Raw genomic sequence first — 17171 nt, 5'->3', positions numbered from 1 at the left:
AATCAATAAAAAACAATAAATTTGTTTTATAAATTCAATTCATTTTTAGTGCATAAGATGATAGATATAATAAAATAATAAAAATTTTATATTATATTTTATTTATATTTAAAAAAAAGATAAAATTAAAAAAATAATTAATCATTACTTTGATATATGATAATTTAATTTACTTAAAGTGAATAAATTTATTTTTAATTAATAAAATTAAATTTACATATTTTATTATATTTTTAAAAATTTATAGCTGAGTCCAATCAATAACGGAGCGTTTTGATTAAGCTAGTAAACGGTGCCGTTTTACTTCGGAAAAGTGGAAAAAGGGAGAACAGACAAAAAAAGAAAAAAGAATAAAATGCTACCAGGCAGCGGATAAAAGCCTTCCTTCCTTTTTGGTGGAAGCTGTAAATTGCCATAAGGCCCTCGAATTTGATAACAATCTCTCTTCACCACCATCTCCACCGTCTCCTTCTCTCTCACCTCTCTCTTCCCTCTCCCCTTTCCTTCCTCTGTGGAATGGCTTCCATAACCTCCTCCTCTCCCATCTCTCAACAACAACAAATACAGCAACAAAAACAGAAAAAAGACCCTCGGTTAAGGGAGCTAAAAGAAGCCGAAACCCTGGCTCAAAAGACCGGAAAATCTATTCGGCGCCCTGGCGCTCCATCTAAGTCTAGGCTTTAGGCCGATGTCAACGTTATTCGTCCTAAGGAATATTGGGATTACGAGTCCCTCACTGTCTAATGGGGGTATTATTCTTCGTATTCTCCCTCTATCTACGAAGCCTGTATTTTATACGTATTCTTACCCGTATTTTGTTTTGTTTGCGTTTTTTTTTTTTTTTTTGTTTCAATGCAGAATTTAGCTATGTACTGCTTCTGAATTCAAATCGTGGGGTTTTTAATTTTTATTTGTTTTATATTGGCTGGAATATTAGGCCAAGCTTAATTGGTTGGCTGAAAGATCGTAAAAAGTTGGTTAATTAATTGATTTGAGTACTGTTTTAGCAGGGAACAGGATGATTACGAGGTGGTGAGGAAAGTTGGAGGAGGGAAATATAGTGAGGTTTTCGAGGGGGTTCATTGTACGGATAACGAGAAATGCATTATCAAGATTCTTATACCGGTCAAGAAGAACAAGGTTTGTTCCCGTTGCATTGTACTGCTTCAATCGATTTTATATGTGTTTATGTTTAATTAAAAATGACTGTTTGGAATGCAGATTAAGAGGGAGATTAAAATACTGCAGAATCTTTGTGGAGGGCCAAATATTGTGAAGTTGCTGAATATAGTTAGGGATCAGAAATCGAAGACTCCGAGTCTTATATTTGAATATGTGAATAACACAGATTTTCAAGTGCTTTATCCAACGCTGTCTGATTATGATATTCGATATTATATCTATGAACTTCTGAAGGCAAGTAAATGATTCGCTTCTTGCTTTATTTCTTTATATATGCTTATTGTCATTGAAATTGAAAATGAGATGTATATTTATAGGCCTAAAAGCATGTTACCATTTGTCTCAAAGCTTTCGTTGTAATGAAAGCTTGAGTTCAAACCTAGATGATTAGGTTAGGGGTCATGGTGGAGGATGAGAATGGTTCATTTGGTTCTGGAACCAAGCTTCTGGGTCAAAGAAAGAAAATTGTATTTCTGTTGTTTAAACTTTAAACTAGATGTGTATGTAATGATTTTTCTTTGCAAGTCATCAAATGTTGTTTTACTTTTTGTATAAATCAAGAAGGGTATTAAGACGGTAGTGTAAATGTTGTGGAAATTATAGGCCTCATTCATATCTTGTATAATACATGCTTGTGGAGCTGGATTATTAGCTTTCTCAATAACATTGACCCAGTTTAATCTTTGGCTCTAGTTTCTAAGAAATATTTAGAATGTTCCTAGATGTATTTGCAATTTGTTGAATATTTTTGGAAAGAGATTATTATTGGCTTCTGTGATGAAAATTGAAGTGTATCTAAGTGATGGACCCAAGGTTTCGAACACTCTTATTGTCTGAGAATATACCTACACAGTTGCTCTAGTTCTCTCTACTTTAAATTGAAGGATCTTATATGAGCATGCATGCCATAGATTTGGAAGTAAGTAAAAGAAATTGGATGACCTGGTTGTGCTTTTTATTATGTATATATTGTGTTTGTAAGTACTTATGAATATACATCTGTAATGTCAGGGATATAGTCATATTTTTATTTTAAGGCTGCTTGCGCATGTTTATTTGCCATGGATTCCAAAAATTTTGGTATCTCTAGACTTTGTTTGTTAGATAGATCTTTTTACAATGTGAATTTTGATTTTTTTCCTCTTTTCTTTGGAAAGAGAAAAGATGGTTCAATCTTTTAAATATTGTGAGCTTTTATTTTAGGCATTGGATTATTGCCACTCACAAGGTATTATTCACCAAGATGTGAAGCCCCATAATGTGATGATTGATCATGAGCAGCGGAAACTTCGTCTTATTGATTGGGGCCTTGCAGAGTTCTATCATCCAGGGAAAGAATACAATGTTCGGGTTGCTTCAAGGTTTGTTTCCCTTTTGGCATTTTTTCTTTAAAGTTCTCTATTGTTCAAGTGGCTGGCCATATTTCGTTTTCTTCTCCTTTTGCAATGATCTGTTTTATTTGACATCCTTTTGATTGCACCAAACTTCTTATCTGTCTTAAATATAACATTATCGAAAATTACCTATTTATTTTGTCATAGCTTTTTTTAACTGGATAACTTACTTCTGGAAATGGTAATGGAAGTTGATTTAAATAAAATTATGGTAACTGGTATAAATTATTTATTGAAAATTTTGCTTCCTACAGTTAGTTGACTTTGAAGGTAAAAGGCTTTTTCACTTGTTAATTCCCAGTGTTGTTTAAATTTATTAAATACATCTGGGAAACCTACATGAGATAATTCAGGTCAAGAATAAGAGAAGTGGGTGAAGTTCAGTGCTTGGTATTGTAGCTTGTACTTTAACTTGAAACTTCAAAAATTAGAGTTGAACAGCAGGTGTGTAGGCTATAAGCAATCACCAAGACTGCATTGCTTATTGCTTCTTGTACTTGGTTTGAGGAAATAACATGTAATTAATGTAACATTGAAAATTTTAAAAGTAAAGTTAGAAGAAGAAAGATAGGGAATTAAAGACTTAGTATGTTTTGGAAATAAAAAGGACAAAGGGTTGGAAGGAAGGGGGGAGATGTATAAGAATTCCTATTAAGAGCAGTAGAGTGCATTGTTTTTTATATAACTTCCTGTTACTTCTAGTTCTGACAATATGTTAGTTTAAGGGTTTTAATACATATTAGAAATAGGTGCTTTTTAGTGGATATCATATTTGTTTGCATGTCTCACAATTCTCATTACTATATTTTATGCATTACTTTTGGTTCCTTTATCGCTTCACTTCTGGTTTGCAGATATTTTAAAGGTCCTGAGCTCCTTGTTGATTTGCAAGACTATGATTACTCTTTAGACTTGTGGAGCCTTGGTTGTATGTTTGCTGGAATGGTGAGTACTACCTTTGGATTATTTTACCTTTTTAGGCTTAGATCACTTCTTCAAAGGTAGGCTTTCATTGTCCTTTCCCTGGCATTCATATATCGCATTCTCCTTGTGTATATTTGTGGTGTTATGCAAGTAGACCTGGACATGTCTTTTGGAAAGCCTGATCATCATGATGTCTCGGCTCAAAAGCTGCCCTCAATATATGGTGTCATTGGCAATCAGGCTACTGGATTTGTTCCTCCCAGGACCCTTTGAATTTGTTCAAATATTAGTGTCCTACATTTTTATGGGGTAGAATATCACCATTAGATGAGCATATCTTTATCTGCTTGCATATTCATCCATGGGTGGCAGATAGCAGAGGCGGATTGAAATTTGATATATCGCCAAGATATTTGATGCTCTCTCTCTTGAGATGCTTATTTTAAAGGGTTGTGCTATACAGATATTCCGAAAGGAGCCATTCTTCTACGGGCGTGATAATTATGATCAACTGGTCAAGATAGCCAAGGTATGTGAACTGGATTTTTTAAGTAACACTGAACTGGCAGAACTGTATTCCATTATGTACATGCCAATCTTGTAATGACATTATTTTGTTGTTGAGGCTTGTGTAGATATTCTTTTCCTATTCATTATTGTAATATTGGTGCTGTTTTTGAAAAAATACCAGACTTCTATTATGCATCACGGAGGTCTAGGGAGAGTGAGAGAGTCCTTTCATTGAGTGTTTAAAATTGGATATATTTGGGATATAAAAATAATCCCTAATAGTTCTAAATAGCTTCCTTCTCTTTTGCTGCAATAGGCTCTTGGGACAGATGAATTAACTGCTTATCTAAATAAGTATTGCATAGATTTGAATCCACATCTTGCGGCCCTTGTCGGGAGGTTGGTGTATAATCTCTTAGTCAGATTGATGCTGCAGAAGTGCTGTTATTTTCTGTTGAGAAGTATATTCTCTTCTTGATACAGGCATAGTCGCAAACCTTGGATGAAGTTCATTAATGTTGAGAATCAACATCGGGCATTACCTGAGGCGGTTGACTTCCTTGAAAAGTTGCTTCGATATGATCATCAAGAAAGGCCAACTGCATAAGAAGCAATGGTAAACTCCTGATGTTTATGAACCTAATGAAGAATACCCACTGTATTTGCTGGACACCGCTTTCGGATAAATTGTATAGCCATTGGATTGTCTGTCTGTGTGCATTTAAAGACACCTAGTAGTAATGGAGTTATCTTTTAATGTGACCTTTATCTCGCCAAGGAAGTTCCCTAATTGGATGCTTTTATCATAATGCAGGCTCATCCTTGTTTTGACCCAATTAGAAACGCAGAAAGCAGCAGAAGTCGTAGCTAGCATGCCAATTTCATGAGTGCATGGTGGGATCCTGGCTTTGTAGTCTGACCGAAGATTATTTGTGTCGTGGTTGAGCTAGCAGTTAAGAAGTCTTTCAATGTCTCTGATTTTTCTGTCTCCCCAAAGGGAAATTTTAGTTTATTCCATCTTTCATGTTTGTCCTAATATTGATGGTAAATCTTGTGTTGTTCTTCAGATGAGAACAATTCCTAAATCTTATTTGAGTATGCTCGTTATTACTGAGCTACATATCTGATCGTCGGCCTCATTGTTTTTTGCATTCATCTGGTATTTTTTTTTTTTTTTTTATCATGGGTTCTTTTGGTTTTACATAGGTATTATTAGCTCATGGGTGTCGGCCCATTGGATATAAGTTGGGACGCTGCCATTTTTTTCCCTGGATTAGTTCTTTCATAGGTCGAGCCTCAGCTCACTATCTTCATAGAATGAAAGAAAAATTAAAAATTAAAAACAAAGACAATGGAGAAAAATGAAATTGTAATTCAGTGGTATAAAATATTAAAATTCCACTGAGTTGCAGTATGTTTATGGTAGTAATTGTTGGATGAAAACTCGATAGGATATTTTAACTATTATTATATTAATTACCCATTTATCATACAACTGAAATTTATTTTTGCACATAAAAGCAAAGTATTGCCAATTTATATGGAAGAAAAGGAAAAAAGAAAGGAGAATTGAAGATATTTCTTTTTTCCATGAATATATCTAGAAATTTTAATTTGAAATTTGACCTTCACTTATTATAAGATATTTTTACTTGAATTATTCTCCTTTTGAAAAGAAAATGAAAAAAGCTTGTAGTTATAAATTAAGGCTAATAAGAGAAAGTGAGATTTTTTTTTTTTTAATTTTTCAAACAAGTCATGAAACAATTAAATATATGCAAATAACAGTGTTGATGGGATGAAAGGAGTACTAATATTTTGGAATATAAATAAAGACGAGAGAATTATATGTTATCAATAAGAATAAACTCACATTGATCGAAAATGTGTCTCTTAGCCCTTTAAAGTAGTTTAAATTTGCTATTAGTTACATGATCTATTAATAAATATTACATTCTTAATTTTAATGATCAAAGATCAAAATCTAGCGTATGTCTAATAAAAAAAATTTTGTTTAGGCTCTGAACTTTTCCCTATGGTCTAAAGTCTGGTGGGGATCAAATTGGGCTCTCAAAATGTTGAGCTCAAATTGAAGAAATGAAAGATGTTGCCAAAATCTTATTTGCATTAACATTATCGGAATCTGAAATTTGCCGAAAAAATATTTTATTGAACAGGAATAAGAAAGCTAGTTTCATAGCTTTACTTCTTTTCACTGCCCGCCTATTATAATCTGTGCTTACCTTTCTTAGTTGTTTATATCAACCAACGTGCACTGTAACAACAGTAAACCAAAACTTGCCCTAGATCAGGCTTAGTTTTTATTCATTAAATTTTACAAATATATTTCCATTTTTCAGGGATGGCTTGATTACTTTGGAATTTTGGCAAATTGGGATCCTACTTTTAGTTTTAGATTGGATATTTTTGCATGATACCACAACTTTGGTTGAGAAACTTGGCAACCTAAACATTCATTTTGTTTTCTTTTCACTGGCTGCAACAATGAAAAAGCTAGAGCCTCCACCTCGCAGGGAACAAAAGGTGGGCAGTGAATCTCTGTTACAAATCAATTCCCAGGCTATTCAAGAAACCTCATTCCATTTGCTTGAAAAATACAAGTGGTAAACCAGCTAGAAAAGTCGGTTCTAATCTCCTACTGTCATTTGAGACAATTTTATAAAGCCAGACAAGGGCATGCTCCAGTTCTGCTAAGCGCATCCTGAACTAAGATAGTGAATGTCTCCTACTTCTGGAAGGGGTGGACTTTGTTTCTTCTGCATTAACTGATCCAGGGCTCTCTGATGTATCAGAGCTGCTAATTTCACAATTTCTTTCCTTACCTGACCAAAGTTTTGAGAAGATCTTTGACATGACCAAACCTTTCATTCTACTAGCGGCAACCTTTTCGACATCACTTTTGGCAGCATCATTTCCGTTTCTATCGCTGCCACTGCTGCCTAATCTTAGAGAAGCAAGCTCCCCTTTCAAAGCCTTGATATCCTCAGCTTTTGGTAGAGAATCCCAATCCTCTTCGGTGTTAGTTGTAGTGGACCTTGAGCTGCCATGAGACCCTCCAGGAAGAAGGGCTTTAACGGACCCTGGAAGATCAAGCGTGCTATTGCCAGCAGATACTGTAGCTCTTACTTGCTCAAAGAAGAGGACCTGCACAACAACACGCAACGGGAGCCTCTCATTTTGCACAGCATGCATGCAGGCCTCAGTTGACAGCTTCCTGCAGTCCATTAACCTGCAAATTCTCTTTCTCTCACTCTTACTGATTCCAGGGTGCTCCTGTATTGAGAAGAAAAAAAACTAGTTTTAGTGGTTAGTCTGAAATTAATAGTATAGCTCTTATAAAAACACATTTAGTCAATTTAAACTATATTTTGTTTTAGAAATAGTTCAACTTGATGTACAGGAATGAAGGAAAGAGAGAAACGATGGAATTTCCAATCGTAAAAACCAGAGATGAGATTCTTAGAAATTACCTTCAGATACATGTCTATGGCACGGTAAAGTCCATCATGAGAAGGTCTTGAGAAGCTTGCTATATTTTCAGCAAGATTGACAAATTTTGAAAGAGGTAAATCTGGATCTCGTGCAATTTCCGCTAGGTAACCATCAATTAGCTTTGCTACCAACACTTTAGAAGCATCTGGTCCAAACTTGGGGCTTCTGCTCTCCTGGAATTCATTTTCAGTGGGGTCAGTTTGTGAACCGTGAGTCACAAACTCCTCAACTAAGTTGTGAACTATGTCAACATCATATATTATTGCTTCTCCAGCTGGAGCTTGAATTAAAAGATCAGTCACTGTTGCCTCTGGAAGCTGCTGACCAATTCTCCTCATCAACTCATTCCTTTCCATTTCTCCACAATCCAACAAAATTGCTGCTTTTAATAATCTAAGCAAGAAGCTACAAGAAACAGTTCCCTTCTCAGTGGGCAGCAGCCACAGAATGGTCTCCACCAATGACCTATACTTTATGAAATCATTATTCTGGGTCATACCCTTACTAAAACCAGGCAATCTTCTCAGGGCGTATGCGTTTAGGGCTTCTCCAATTACATCACCAGAAACTCTGCCTTTTGTTTTAATTGTTGTTATCACACGCTTGTATAAATCAGTGTGAAGCTCACAGAGATCTTCTACCCACCAGTCCGTTGGAACCATTTGTGGTTGTCTTACACCATTCCATTGTGGACTATTTCCATTCTCTGATGGGAGCTTTTTCCTATTATAGGAGTATGACCATTCCACCTTTGAAGCATCAATTGAAGCCTTGGAAGCTATGGAATCAAGGCAATGGCTGACCACCTTTAATTCCTCAGACCATGGAAGTAGAGATTTTGTTGTTTGAAGAACAATGATAGAATCTTTCCAGCTCCTGCATATACTTGAATTCAGGAAGACATCAACCTTATAGATAAGGTTTCCTTTCTCAACAGTTTCATACATCTCAAGGTATTCTGCCGCACATCGAGCTGCGACAACATTGTATGCATTGAGAGTGATTGTCATACCATAACAAAACTTAGCACATATTTCAAAAGCAGCAGGTCCACCAGGTATATCCTGAATGTGGATTTCATCACTGTTCTCATCATTTGATGTTGCAACCAGCTTCTGCAAACGTGCACTTCTGGATAACAAGGGAAACTACAAAAACATCACACTTATAGATGTTAGCAACCAAAAAAGTATGGGGAACTAAAAATAATTGCTATATAGACAAAATTAAACTTATTTGCCTGGTCAACAAGTTTGGACCATTAAGAGACACAATTATGATGATTAGATTCACAGAAATAATCCATGCACCAGTAGGAAATTGTGTGAAACAAAAGTCCTAAATAAGATGTCGACCTATCAAATAAACTTAGCAATGTATCCTTTGCATGATGACAGATTGATATAGGTTCTTACCTTATGCAGATAGAATTTCACATCCCCAACGTTAACGACTATGTCAGTTGCTAACTCAGTCGCAACATACCTGACATAAATGTTTGTCCAGTCATGTCAGTAAAAATTAATGCACTAATAGTCACTGAAGTTGAATATCGGAAAATGTAAGCAGAATTAGGACAAAACTTTACAAAGAAAAACATTGTTAATATTCAATTCATAAAAATAAAAGTTTCATGAATTAGTCAAGGTCATTCTGTCTCTCTCTGTCAAAACAAAAAAAAGAGGAACAACAAACTATGGTTTACACAAAGTAGTAGTTAAGTCACTACAATCATAACTCAAACCTAGTTAATTAACATTAGCATAGAATCAAAGTATCTTAAAATAGTAAAGGGTTTTGAGTTCAAAATTAAGCAACATGTTCGATCATTCCTGAATACATCTGAGAAATACATAACAAAGTTTAACACATGCTTGCCAAACATACTCTATTGATGTAGTTTTTACCCAAAACATAATTATTTCTTGTTCTTTTCTTTCAACAGAGGTTGATAATGATTGATTTCTCATATCTCTCTACTGTTACATGTTCTTTCAACTATCAATGTGGAAAATTATTAGGGAAAACTAGTGGTAGAGCTCTGTATTCGGGTATTACTTTGTGCTCAACCTCGAATGCAACCAAACAAGAAATGAATCTAACACTACAAGAAGAACTGGTATCTAGATATCAGAACTGAGGAAAGGGAAGCTACTTCAATCTTCAATAATAAATATGTGATCTATATGGCTAATGTAACCCTGATGGCTGATACTAAGCCGACCAGCTCATTTATGGGCATTTCTGAAATACATTTGCTTCCTCTGGTTTTCGAAAACACAAAACTTTTAGTATAATAATTTGTACCCCAATATTACTCATGATGTATCAAAAATCATTCCACCTTAAAAATATGATTTTTACGATAAGATTTGGGCATTTAGGGCACTTCTCAGTGCCAGATAAGAAAAACTCAGAAAGATAATGAGTTTAAATTGTTAGCTTCACAAAGGAAGATCTCAAACTCACCTGATATTGTCTCCATCAGTCTGAAATGAATCAGGCTTAGATCCCAGTTTCATAAACTTCATCTTGTTAAAGAAAGATCGAAACCTCTTCTCTTTCTAACACTCAAAATTTCACCTCCTCTTAAATCTACAAATATTCCAGTGGCACAAATCAGTACCAAAATCACCACTAAAGGAAATCTCCACTATCTGAGCTTCCTAATGTTAAAATATCTCAATTTCAATCTTTGGAAGGGATGGATCATGTGCATTTCTTAGTATGACCTAATCTTTCACACAAAATGAGGCCACATAAAGGGAGAAAGGAATCAATGGAGAGAGTGCGATTTTGCAAAGTGGTCACTTTGACTGAGAAGAGACCCTAAAGAAGTGGGTTGCTTCCTCGGTTGGTAACAGAAAGCAAGGACTCCGGGCTGAAAAGGTCAGCTGGGCAACACACACTCTTAAACATATATAATTCTCAAAACCAAAGACAACCCCACTTGCTCAAAACTGACACCACCGCCCTTCCCTTATTTCTTTATCTTATTCTCTTTGTTTTTCTATTTTCAAAGGATCTCTCTCTCTCTCTCTCTCACCTACAACATTACCAAGAACTTTTCTGGTCCACAAAAATCTCTAAACCCCAAAACCCAGAATGCACATTCCTTTACAACTCTTCTGTTAAGCCTTTAACTTTTTACTCCTTTGCTTAAGCTAGAAAACCTGCAAGAAAAAGGAACAACATTTCTCGGTGTAAGTTGAAGAAGCCAACAAATTAGTGAAAATGAAGCATCAGTTTTGAAGGTTTCTAAAAGAAAAAGTTACTCAACTAATCATCAATTCCAATAAAATTGCTCCATAGTAGAGCGGAGAAACTGGTAAATTTTATTATCATAATCGAAAATTCAGAAATGTGACACAGATATCAATTCAGGAACATACTCTTTCACCAAAATAAAGCACTAACAATTGAACCACAAGAATTCATGCTCAGCTCGAAAATCACAAGTATACAACCCCAAAACGTCTCTACTTAGCTGTTTTGAGACCAAAAACAACGAAAAAACTTCAAATAGACCACCCAAAAAAATGGCATCACATCAACAAGATCATAACTTACACTGAATTATTCCTCTGTGGTAAAGAACAAAGAAAAAAAAAAAGACTGAATCCACCTCAAACTGAAACAAAACAAAGTGCTTGACAACTTGATTAAAAAATAAGCCAAATCAAAAACATGAAGAAGAGAAGTGAAGCTTTAGAATCTGAGCATACCTTGGAGGGGTCACTAGAAAAGAGCGTTAGAATGTCCCAAAGAAGCTCTCTTTAGTCTCACTCTTCCAAGTACGAAGAATCCAAGTCTGTCATCAATAGACAAAGAGCAAGCAGGATTTTATTGTTCAGTGCATGAAGCAACCACTATTATCTTTTTAGCCAGGACACACCAAAGAAACACCGAACCAAAAAAGAAGCCCCACATAGGATAAAAACTACCCAACCAAATATCACATCAAAAAGATGAGCTAATCCTCATCTTTTGACACCTATCCCTTCCTTCCCCCTCTTAACATTTCCCACAAAAAGCCAAATCTCAGGATGTTCCCACTCTCTCTCTTTCCTCTCCTTCGAATCAGCACCACACCGCCCCCAACCCCCACTGCCACCACTTCAAAATACTTACCCTATTATCCCACATATATTCTGATTTCAACCCGCACCAACTCTCACTCTAAAAATCCAAATTTTTTTTAAATATATTAAAAAACCAAACTTGACCACTGTTTTGCAGAAAAAGCGTAAACCTTTTACAATTCACCTTTGTAAAGCAAGACACTTTGTGAACGAGCAAAAAGCAAAAGCAAAAACAAAAGGACCCCACCAAAGTTACCAATTTCAAGTTTTCAACCTTTTGTTTATGGGTTTTGGTTTCACTTGTCTGCATTCTTACAATGAAAACGCACGCCAATTCTGACAAGAACAACTTTGCTGCTCCCTTTATCAAATACAAACTGACTTTCACTGGGTTTTAGAGTGGTGTGAGATGAAAACAATCCCCTGTTTACTCGACAACGACCCATCCATCCCCATCTCGTACTTTGATGATAATGGCATCCATCTTATTTCATTGGTTTACTCTTTTAATATTTTTAAATTAAAAAAATACTACTACTAATGCTACCAAGTATCGAAAAATTATACGTAGTTGTTGTTTTGTCGTGATATGTTCCAAATTATCGTGGATATTGTGATATGGGCCTGGGCCCATTTCTGGGTTTCACGTGACCTCGTTATGGCCTTTTCTTTGAACTTTGACACCTTTCACTTTCACGCCTGCTTTTTCCCCTTTTTTTTTTTTTTTTATAACCAAAATGTTAAAGACACTAATTTTTTTAAAAGAAAAAAGTCTTCCTAATGTATCGGATCCAGTGGAATTTCGGATATGATTCAAATATGAAATTATAATAAATTTAAATAAAATGATATTACGAATATGATTAAATTAAATAATAATATTATATTTTATATTTGTTATATACAAAAAATTAAAATAAAATAATTTAATTATTAATTAAATTTTTTAAAAAAATTATATAATTTAAATTATTGATATAATTTTTAAAAATATAATAAAATATATAAACTTAATTTTATGAATTAAAAATAATTTTTTTATTTTAAAAAAATTAAATCATTTTATATTAAAAAAATGATAATCATCTTTATAATTTTATCCATAAATCAAATATAATATAATAATTTATCGTATTATCATATCTATTGTCCTACGCATTAAACATCATCTTATAGAATAAGATGTTCTACCAACTAGAGATTTTCTTTAGATAATATTTTTATGTTAATTATGATATAAAAACCGCTATAACAAATGGCACTACACCTTCATATTTTATTGTTGAACCCCGTGAATTGGGTGACAATTGTTGGTTGTTTGCTTACTAGTTAGTAGTTACCATGTTCATCTATTAAACCGAAACCTTGTTTTTTGGGTTTATTTGTAAATTATAAATATACCCAAAACTTGGGTAGAAACAAGGTAGTTAAGGTTAGTTGAAACCAGGGCGAAGCCAGATACAAAGTAAAGATGAGGTCAAATAATGAAGTTAATATAAAAAGAAAGGTCATACTGCCGAGCTATTTTTTTTGTTTAAGATTTTTTGGTGTCTAATAATCACTTTAAATTTCGATTAATTTAGATTCGAGTCAAGTCGAATCCTTTAAGTGAATAAACTCTTTTAAGTTCATTTTTTTTATTCATAAAACTCAAAATTGAGATCTTATTTTAAAAAAATTGAATTCTTTATCACTCGGATCAATAGACGTTAATATGCTGTTGAATTATTATATTATAATGGTGTAAAATTAAAAAAAATTAAAATCTCTTATAAGGATTAACGTGTTTCATTGAGAACCTTAACGGAGATATTATGATTATATGTTCTCTTTTTGAGTTCAAATTTTCCTTATTTAAATGTGAAAAAGTAAATTTAATTGATGTTAACATAAAGTTAGGAGATTGGTATAATGAAAACTAATAAGGTAAGCATTTTTTTATGTAAGATTTTGATTACTTGTTCATTTAAAAATATTTTTCATTGATTTAATAAGTCTTGGAAATCAGAACAGCACTGGTGGGAGCTTGGAGTGATTAATTCAATGAATGGATAGTAAAAATTTGACATAAAAATTTATCTTAAATATAGTAGTTGATTAAACTTCATGCTAGCGGACAAAGTGTGAACATATTTTTTTTATATGCAAAAAAATTTATAATCTAGGGATAGAGAAAGAAATAATAAGTATAATTAAAAATTAAATATCAAATCTGTAAGATGTTATTTTTTAAAAATAATTATATAAATTAGTTAAATTAAACTTCGGATTTGATCATTATTTTTTTTTTCTTATCCAATCTTTTATTCCCTTCATCTCACATGCAATGCTCCAATCCACTCAATCCAATGACACTAAAAATTTGAATAAAAAATTTATATAAATTTGCTTAGATTTTATCATATTCTTCTTTTGAATACATCCCCAAAATAATCCTTAGTTTTACTAATATTATAGTTGTTGTTTACATAAAATTTTGCATCAAGAATCTCATCAGTTGCCCACAAACTTCTAAATTGCTTCTTTTTAATTCTATTTAGACTTTTGCTTTTGGTATGCACACCCTGATGCAGATTTCCTGCTGAAAACTTGCATCAGCAGAATCTATGCAAGGTGGGATTGATGCTTGGAGAAATGTCTGGACTCTTCTTTGAATCCAACACAAAATTGGGTGACAAAAATAAAAATCTTTCGAAAATTCCTACTATCAACAATAATTGGTCTGTTACAACCAAACGATTAGAGCACTAACTTAGGGTACATAGCAAAATGTGTATAATCTTCTATTCTTTCATAAATTATGTTTTTAAAATTTCATATTATCATCAATAGAGATAATGATTTTTTAAAGAATTTTGTTTAGGTTTTGAACTACACATTGCATGATCCATCTTTTAAATCCTGGTCTCCTCAAATTTAAATATAAAACAATGGAACGAAAAAATCTTTAAGTCTTAACTGTCCAGATAGTACCCCAACTTGTTGACAAATATGTCGAAATTTTCAAAAGAATATCATTATTCATGAAAAATCATGCAAGCACAACCAATTTTTGGTGATGTGCCCACTTGAAGAGAAAGGCAGGATTGTGGAAGTTAATTTGTGTTTGGCCTATTTGATCCATACCATGTGGTTTGTTGCAAAATAGAACAGCCTTTGCCCCTACATTATCTAAATCCTAGACAACTTTTCTTTCTGAGAAAAACCTTCTTTCCAGCTCAATGGAAAATTCCTGACTTCAATGAGGGGACAAGCCAGTTCCACCAATAGATTTAATGATTCCAAGTCGAAACAAAGACAGATTCAACCTCAGCTAGAAAATTTAATGTGTTCTCCAACTGCCTTTGTTGTAACAAAAGAATGGTTGAACTAAAGAAGAAATTAATGTGTCCATTTACAACTCATCCGAAAGTCCAAAATGACTAATTTATTGCAGACAGTTGATAAAGCCGGAGGCTTTGTGTTACTCAAATTTAGGTAATCATGGCACGTCACATGGCCACGGATTCTCATGCTCTTGTTAAACTCATTGGGAAGTTGTTTAGCTTAAAATTTTGTGAGACAGAGGACCATGAACCCTAATCATGATGATATATGGTCAATATTGATTCTAAGTTTGATAACTTAAAAAGAAAGATCTTCCTGACATGTTTGTAAAGATAAGTTTGATGGGTTTAGCTTTCTAGATTCAATGTTTCAATGTAGAGGAAGAAAACCAAAAAACAAATGAAAGAAATCTTTGGTAATGGCGGTTCAATGAACTTGCAAAAATTGACTGTTCTCAGTTCATGCCGTTTATTCGTTTCTGATAAATCATTCTTTCCGAATATCTCATGTCACATGCAATTTGGCTCTTTGGATGTAATTTTCTGCAGGATAGGAGTGATAAATATGATTAATATTGATCATGGTCATCACTCCAAAATCAAATTGGAATCTTTTTTACATCTAAACTACAATTATGACAGATTCATTCACCTAATTGGACTAATTAAAGAGATGGGTTTCCATTTTTATGTCCTTAAATAATCTCATATCCAGCTAGCAGTTAAAAAACTTGACCTGCAGTTGATTGTTCATAGCCCAAACTAAATTTTTATTGGAAGAAGAAGAACAGATCCCCACTAATAATACTCTTGACATGATAGTTGCATGTCACCTAATCTATTCTTTGAGTTTCTTTGGAGTGGTGGTCCTTCTTCCGGAGAGCTATGCTTTTCCTTTTACAGCTCTACTAATTTAAACTTTCTTCATTGCCAAACTACCAACCTTGAAATCATGATCTTGATTCTATTTTCAATAGCTAAGTACATCCAACCCCTAATATAAGCTCCTCCAACTCACATGAATCATGATATCACTTATGCATAAAATTATATCAAAATTAAATTCCACATATATCATCATCTAATCCGAAAATATATATCAAGTTGATCAAAAAATAGTTACAGGTCCCATATTCATCGATTCTCCACCAAGATCAAGAAATTATTGTAAGTTGTAAATTTTAATATATGTATGTGTATCTGGCGCATTTAAAAGAAAAAAATACACGAGGGAATCTAGTGATGAGAGTGAGGACAGAGTGCATCATGAGATGCTTCTGCTGTTTATGATGGAGATGCTGAACACAGCAGGCTTTTGTATGAAAGAAACAACAACTGAACATGAACAAGGCAGGTTCAATCCATTATCTTGATCCCCTCAGCTGTCTGATTGGGCTGCAGTCTCATAGCTGTCTGCCAATCTGTAGGTAATAGGAGCATTTTGTGTGTCTAACTTCAATGTCTGAAACAACATTGTTGAAACAGAAAGCTCAAGCTGGACAGTTTGGGACAGTGAACCGAGTTATGAACCTACTATTGCGGTTCTGGCTTGGGTTAGCAGAAGTAGATAAGCCCAAACTTAGGCCCTTCTTTAAAGCCCTGATTTAGGGCCGGCTATTGAAATTTCTTTATCAGAAAACTTTCGTTCTTTGATCTCAAATGAAAAAAAAAAAAAAATTTCATGGTTGAGATTGACCTAACGGGTTGTTGGTTTCCAAGAAGCAACGGCGTGCATCACATTTAGTGCCTAAGTGGACTTGATCAGCTAGAGAGCAAGTTTCAATTATGTCCCTGTCAAAGTCTTGATCCTTGCCTTGAATTATAACCTTGTTATTTAATGTTTGGGTAAGAAAAATTATCAAATAGGGATCCAATCAGGTTCCAAGGCCAACGTCCACAGTCTACCCATTCCCTTTGAGCCAGTTATTAAACCACTGAATATTATTTGCTAGTTTCTTTTTATTTAAAGAAATAATCAATATTTATGTTAAATGCAAATTTATTTCATCACCTTACCTATTGGTTCAGATTTAGAATTTTAGATCACACAATATTTCTAACACCCAATGATATATACAGTCAATCATGAAGTATTAATCCGGTAAGACGAGTAATTTCTTTTTCTTTTTAATTAAAATTTGATTCTTATAACTGAGTATTTTAAGAATAAAATCTTAAATATATCAATATAAAAAAATATTTTTGCAAGAAAGACTTGGATTTTGGAAGTCATATCGTGT

General features: G+C 33.8%; 1 protein-coding gene and 1 pseudogene across 3 annotated transcripts; one reads left to right on the top strand and one right to left on the bottom strand.

Annotated features, from left to right (window-relative positions):
• The first annotated feature begins 386 nt into the window (after positions 1-386).
• LOC111301047 (casein kinase II subunit alpha-like) lies at positions 387-4897 on the top strand (annotated as a pseudogene). The gene is made up of 9 exons (XR_016330148.1): positions 387-749; positions 1011-1140; positions 1222-1416; positions 2386-2543; positions 3431-3521; positions 3964-4029; positions 4327-4409; positions 4494-4626; positions 4825-4897. The product of XR_016330148.1 is annotated as a casein kinase II subunit alpha-like (transcript).
• A 1686-nt stretch (positions 4898-6583) lies between these two features.
• Positions 6584-11339, bottom strand: LOC111299940 (phototropic-responsive NPH3 family protein NPY5-like). 2 transcript variants are annotated; one of them, XM_022895476.2, is made up of 6 exons: positions 11249-11339; positions 11094-11154; positions 9993-10696; positions 8939-9008; positions 7502-8671; positions 6584-7304 (listed from the first exon to the last, which is right to left on the bottom strand). In XM_022895476.2, exons 3-6 carry the CDS (start codon positions 10052-10054, stop codon positions 6738-6740), a joined length of 1869 nt encoding a protein of 622 aa, XP_022751211.1. In that variant the 5' UTR covers positions 10055-10696; positions 11094-11154; positions 11249-11339; the 3' UTR covers positions 6584-6737. The 2 variants fall into 2 exon arrangements, with proteins under 2 accessions (XP_022751211.1, XP_089604007.1); XM_089747881.1 differs by lacking the exon at positions 11094-11154.
• Between the last annotated feature and the right edge of the window lie 5832 nt (positions 11340-17171).

The sequence above is a fragment of the Durio zibethinus genome, chromosome 18 (genome assembly GCF_047325235.1).
Source record: "Durio zibethinus cultivar Kanyao isolate XHJ-2024 chromosome 18, ASM4732523v1, whole genome shotgun sequence".
Classification (NCBI taxonomy): domain Eukaryota; kingdom Viridiplantae; phylum Streptophyta; class Magnoliopsida; order Malvales; family Malvaceae; genus Durio; species Durio zibethinus.
The sequence above is the reverse complement of the archived record's forward strand: the minus strand, read 5'-3'. Positions and strand labels throughout refer to the sequence as shown.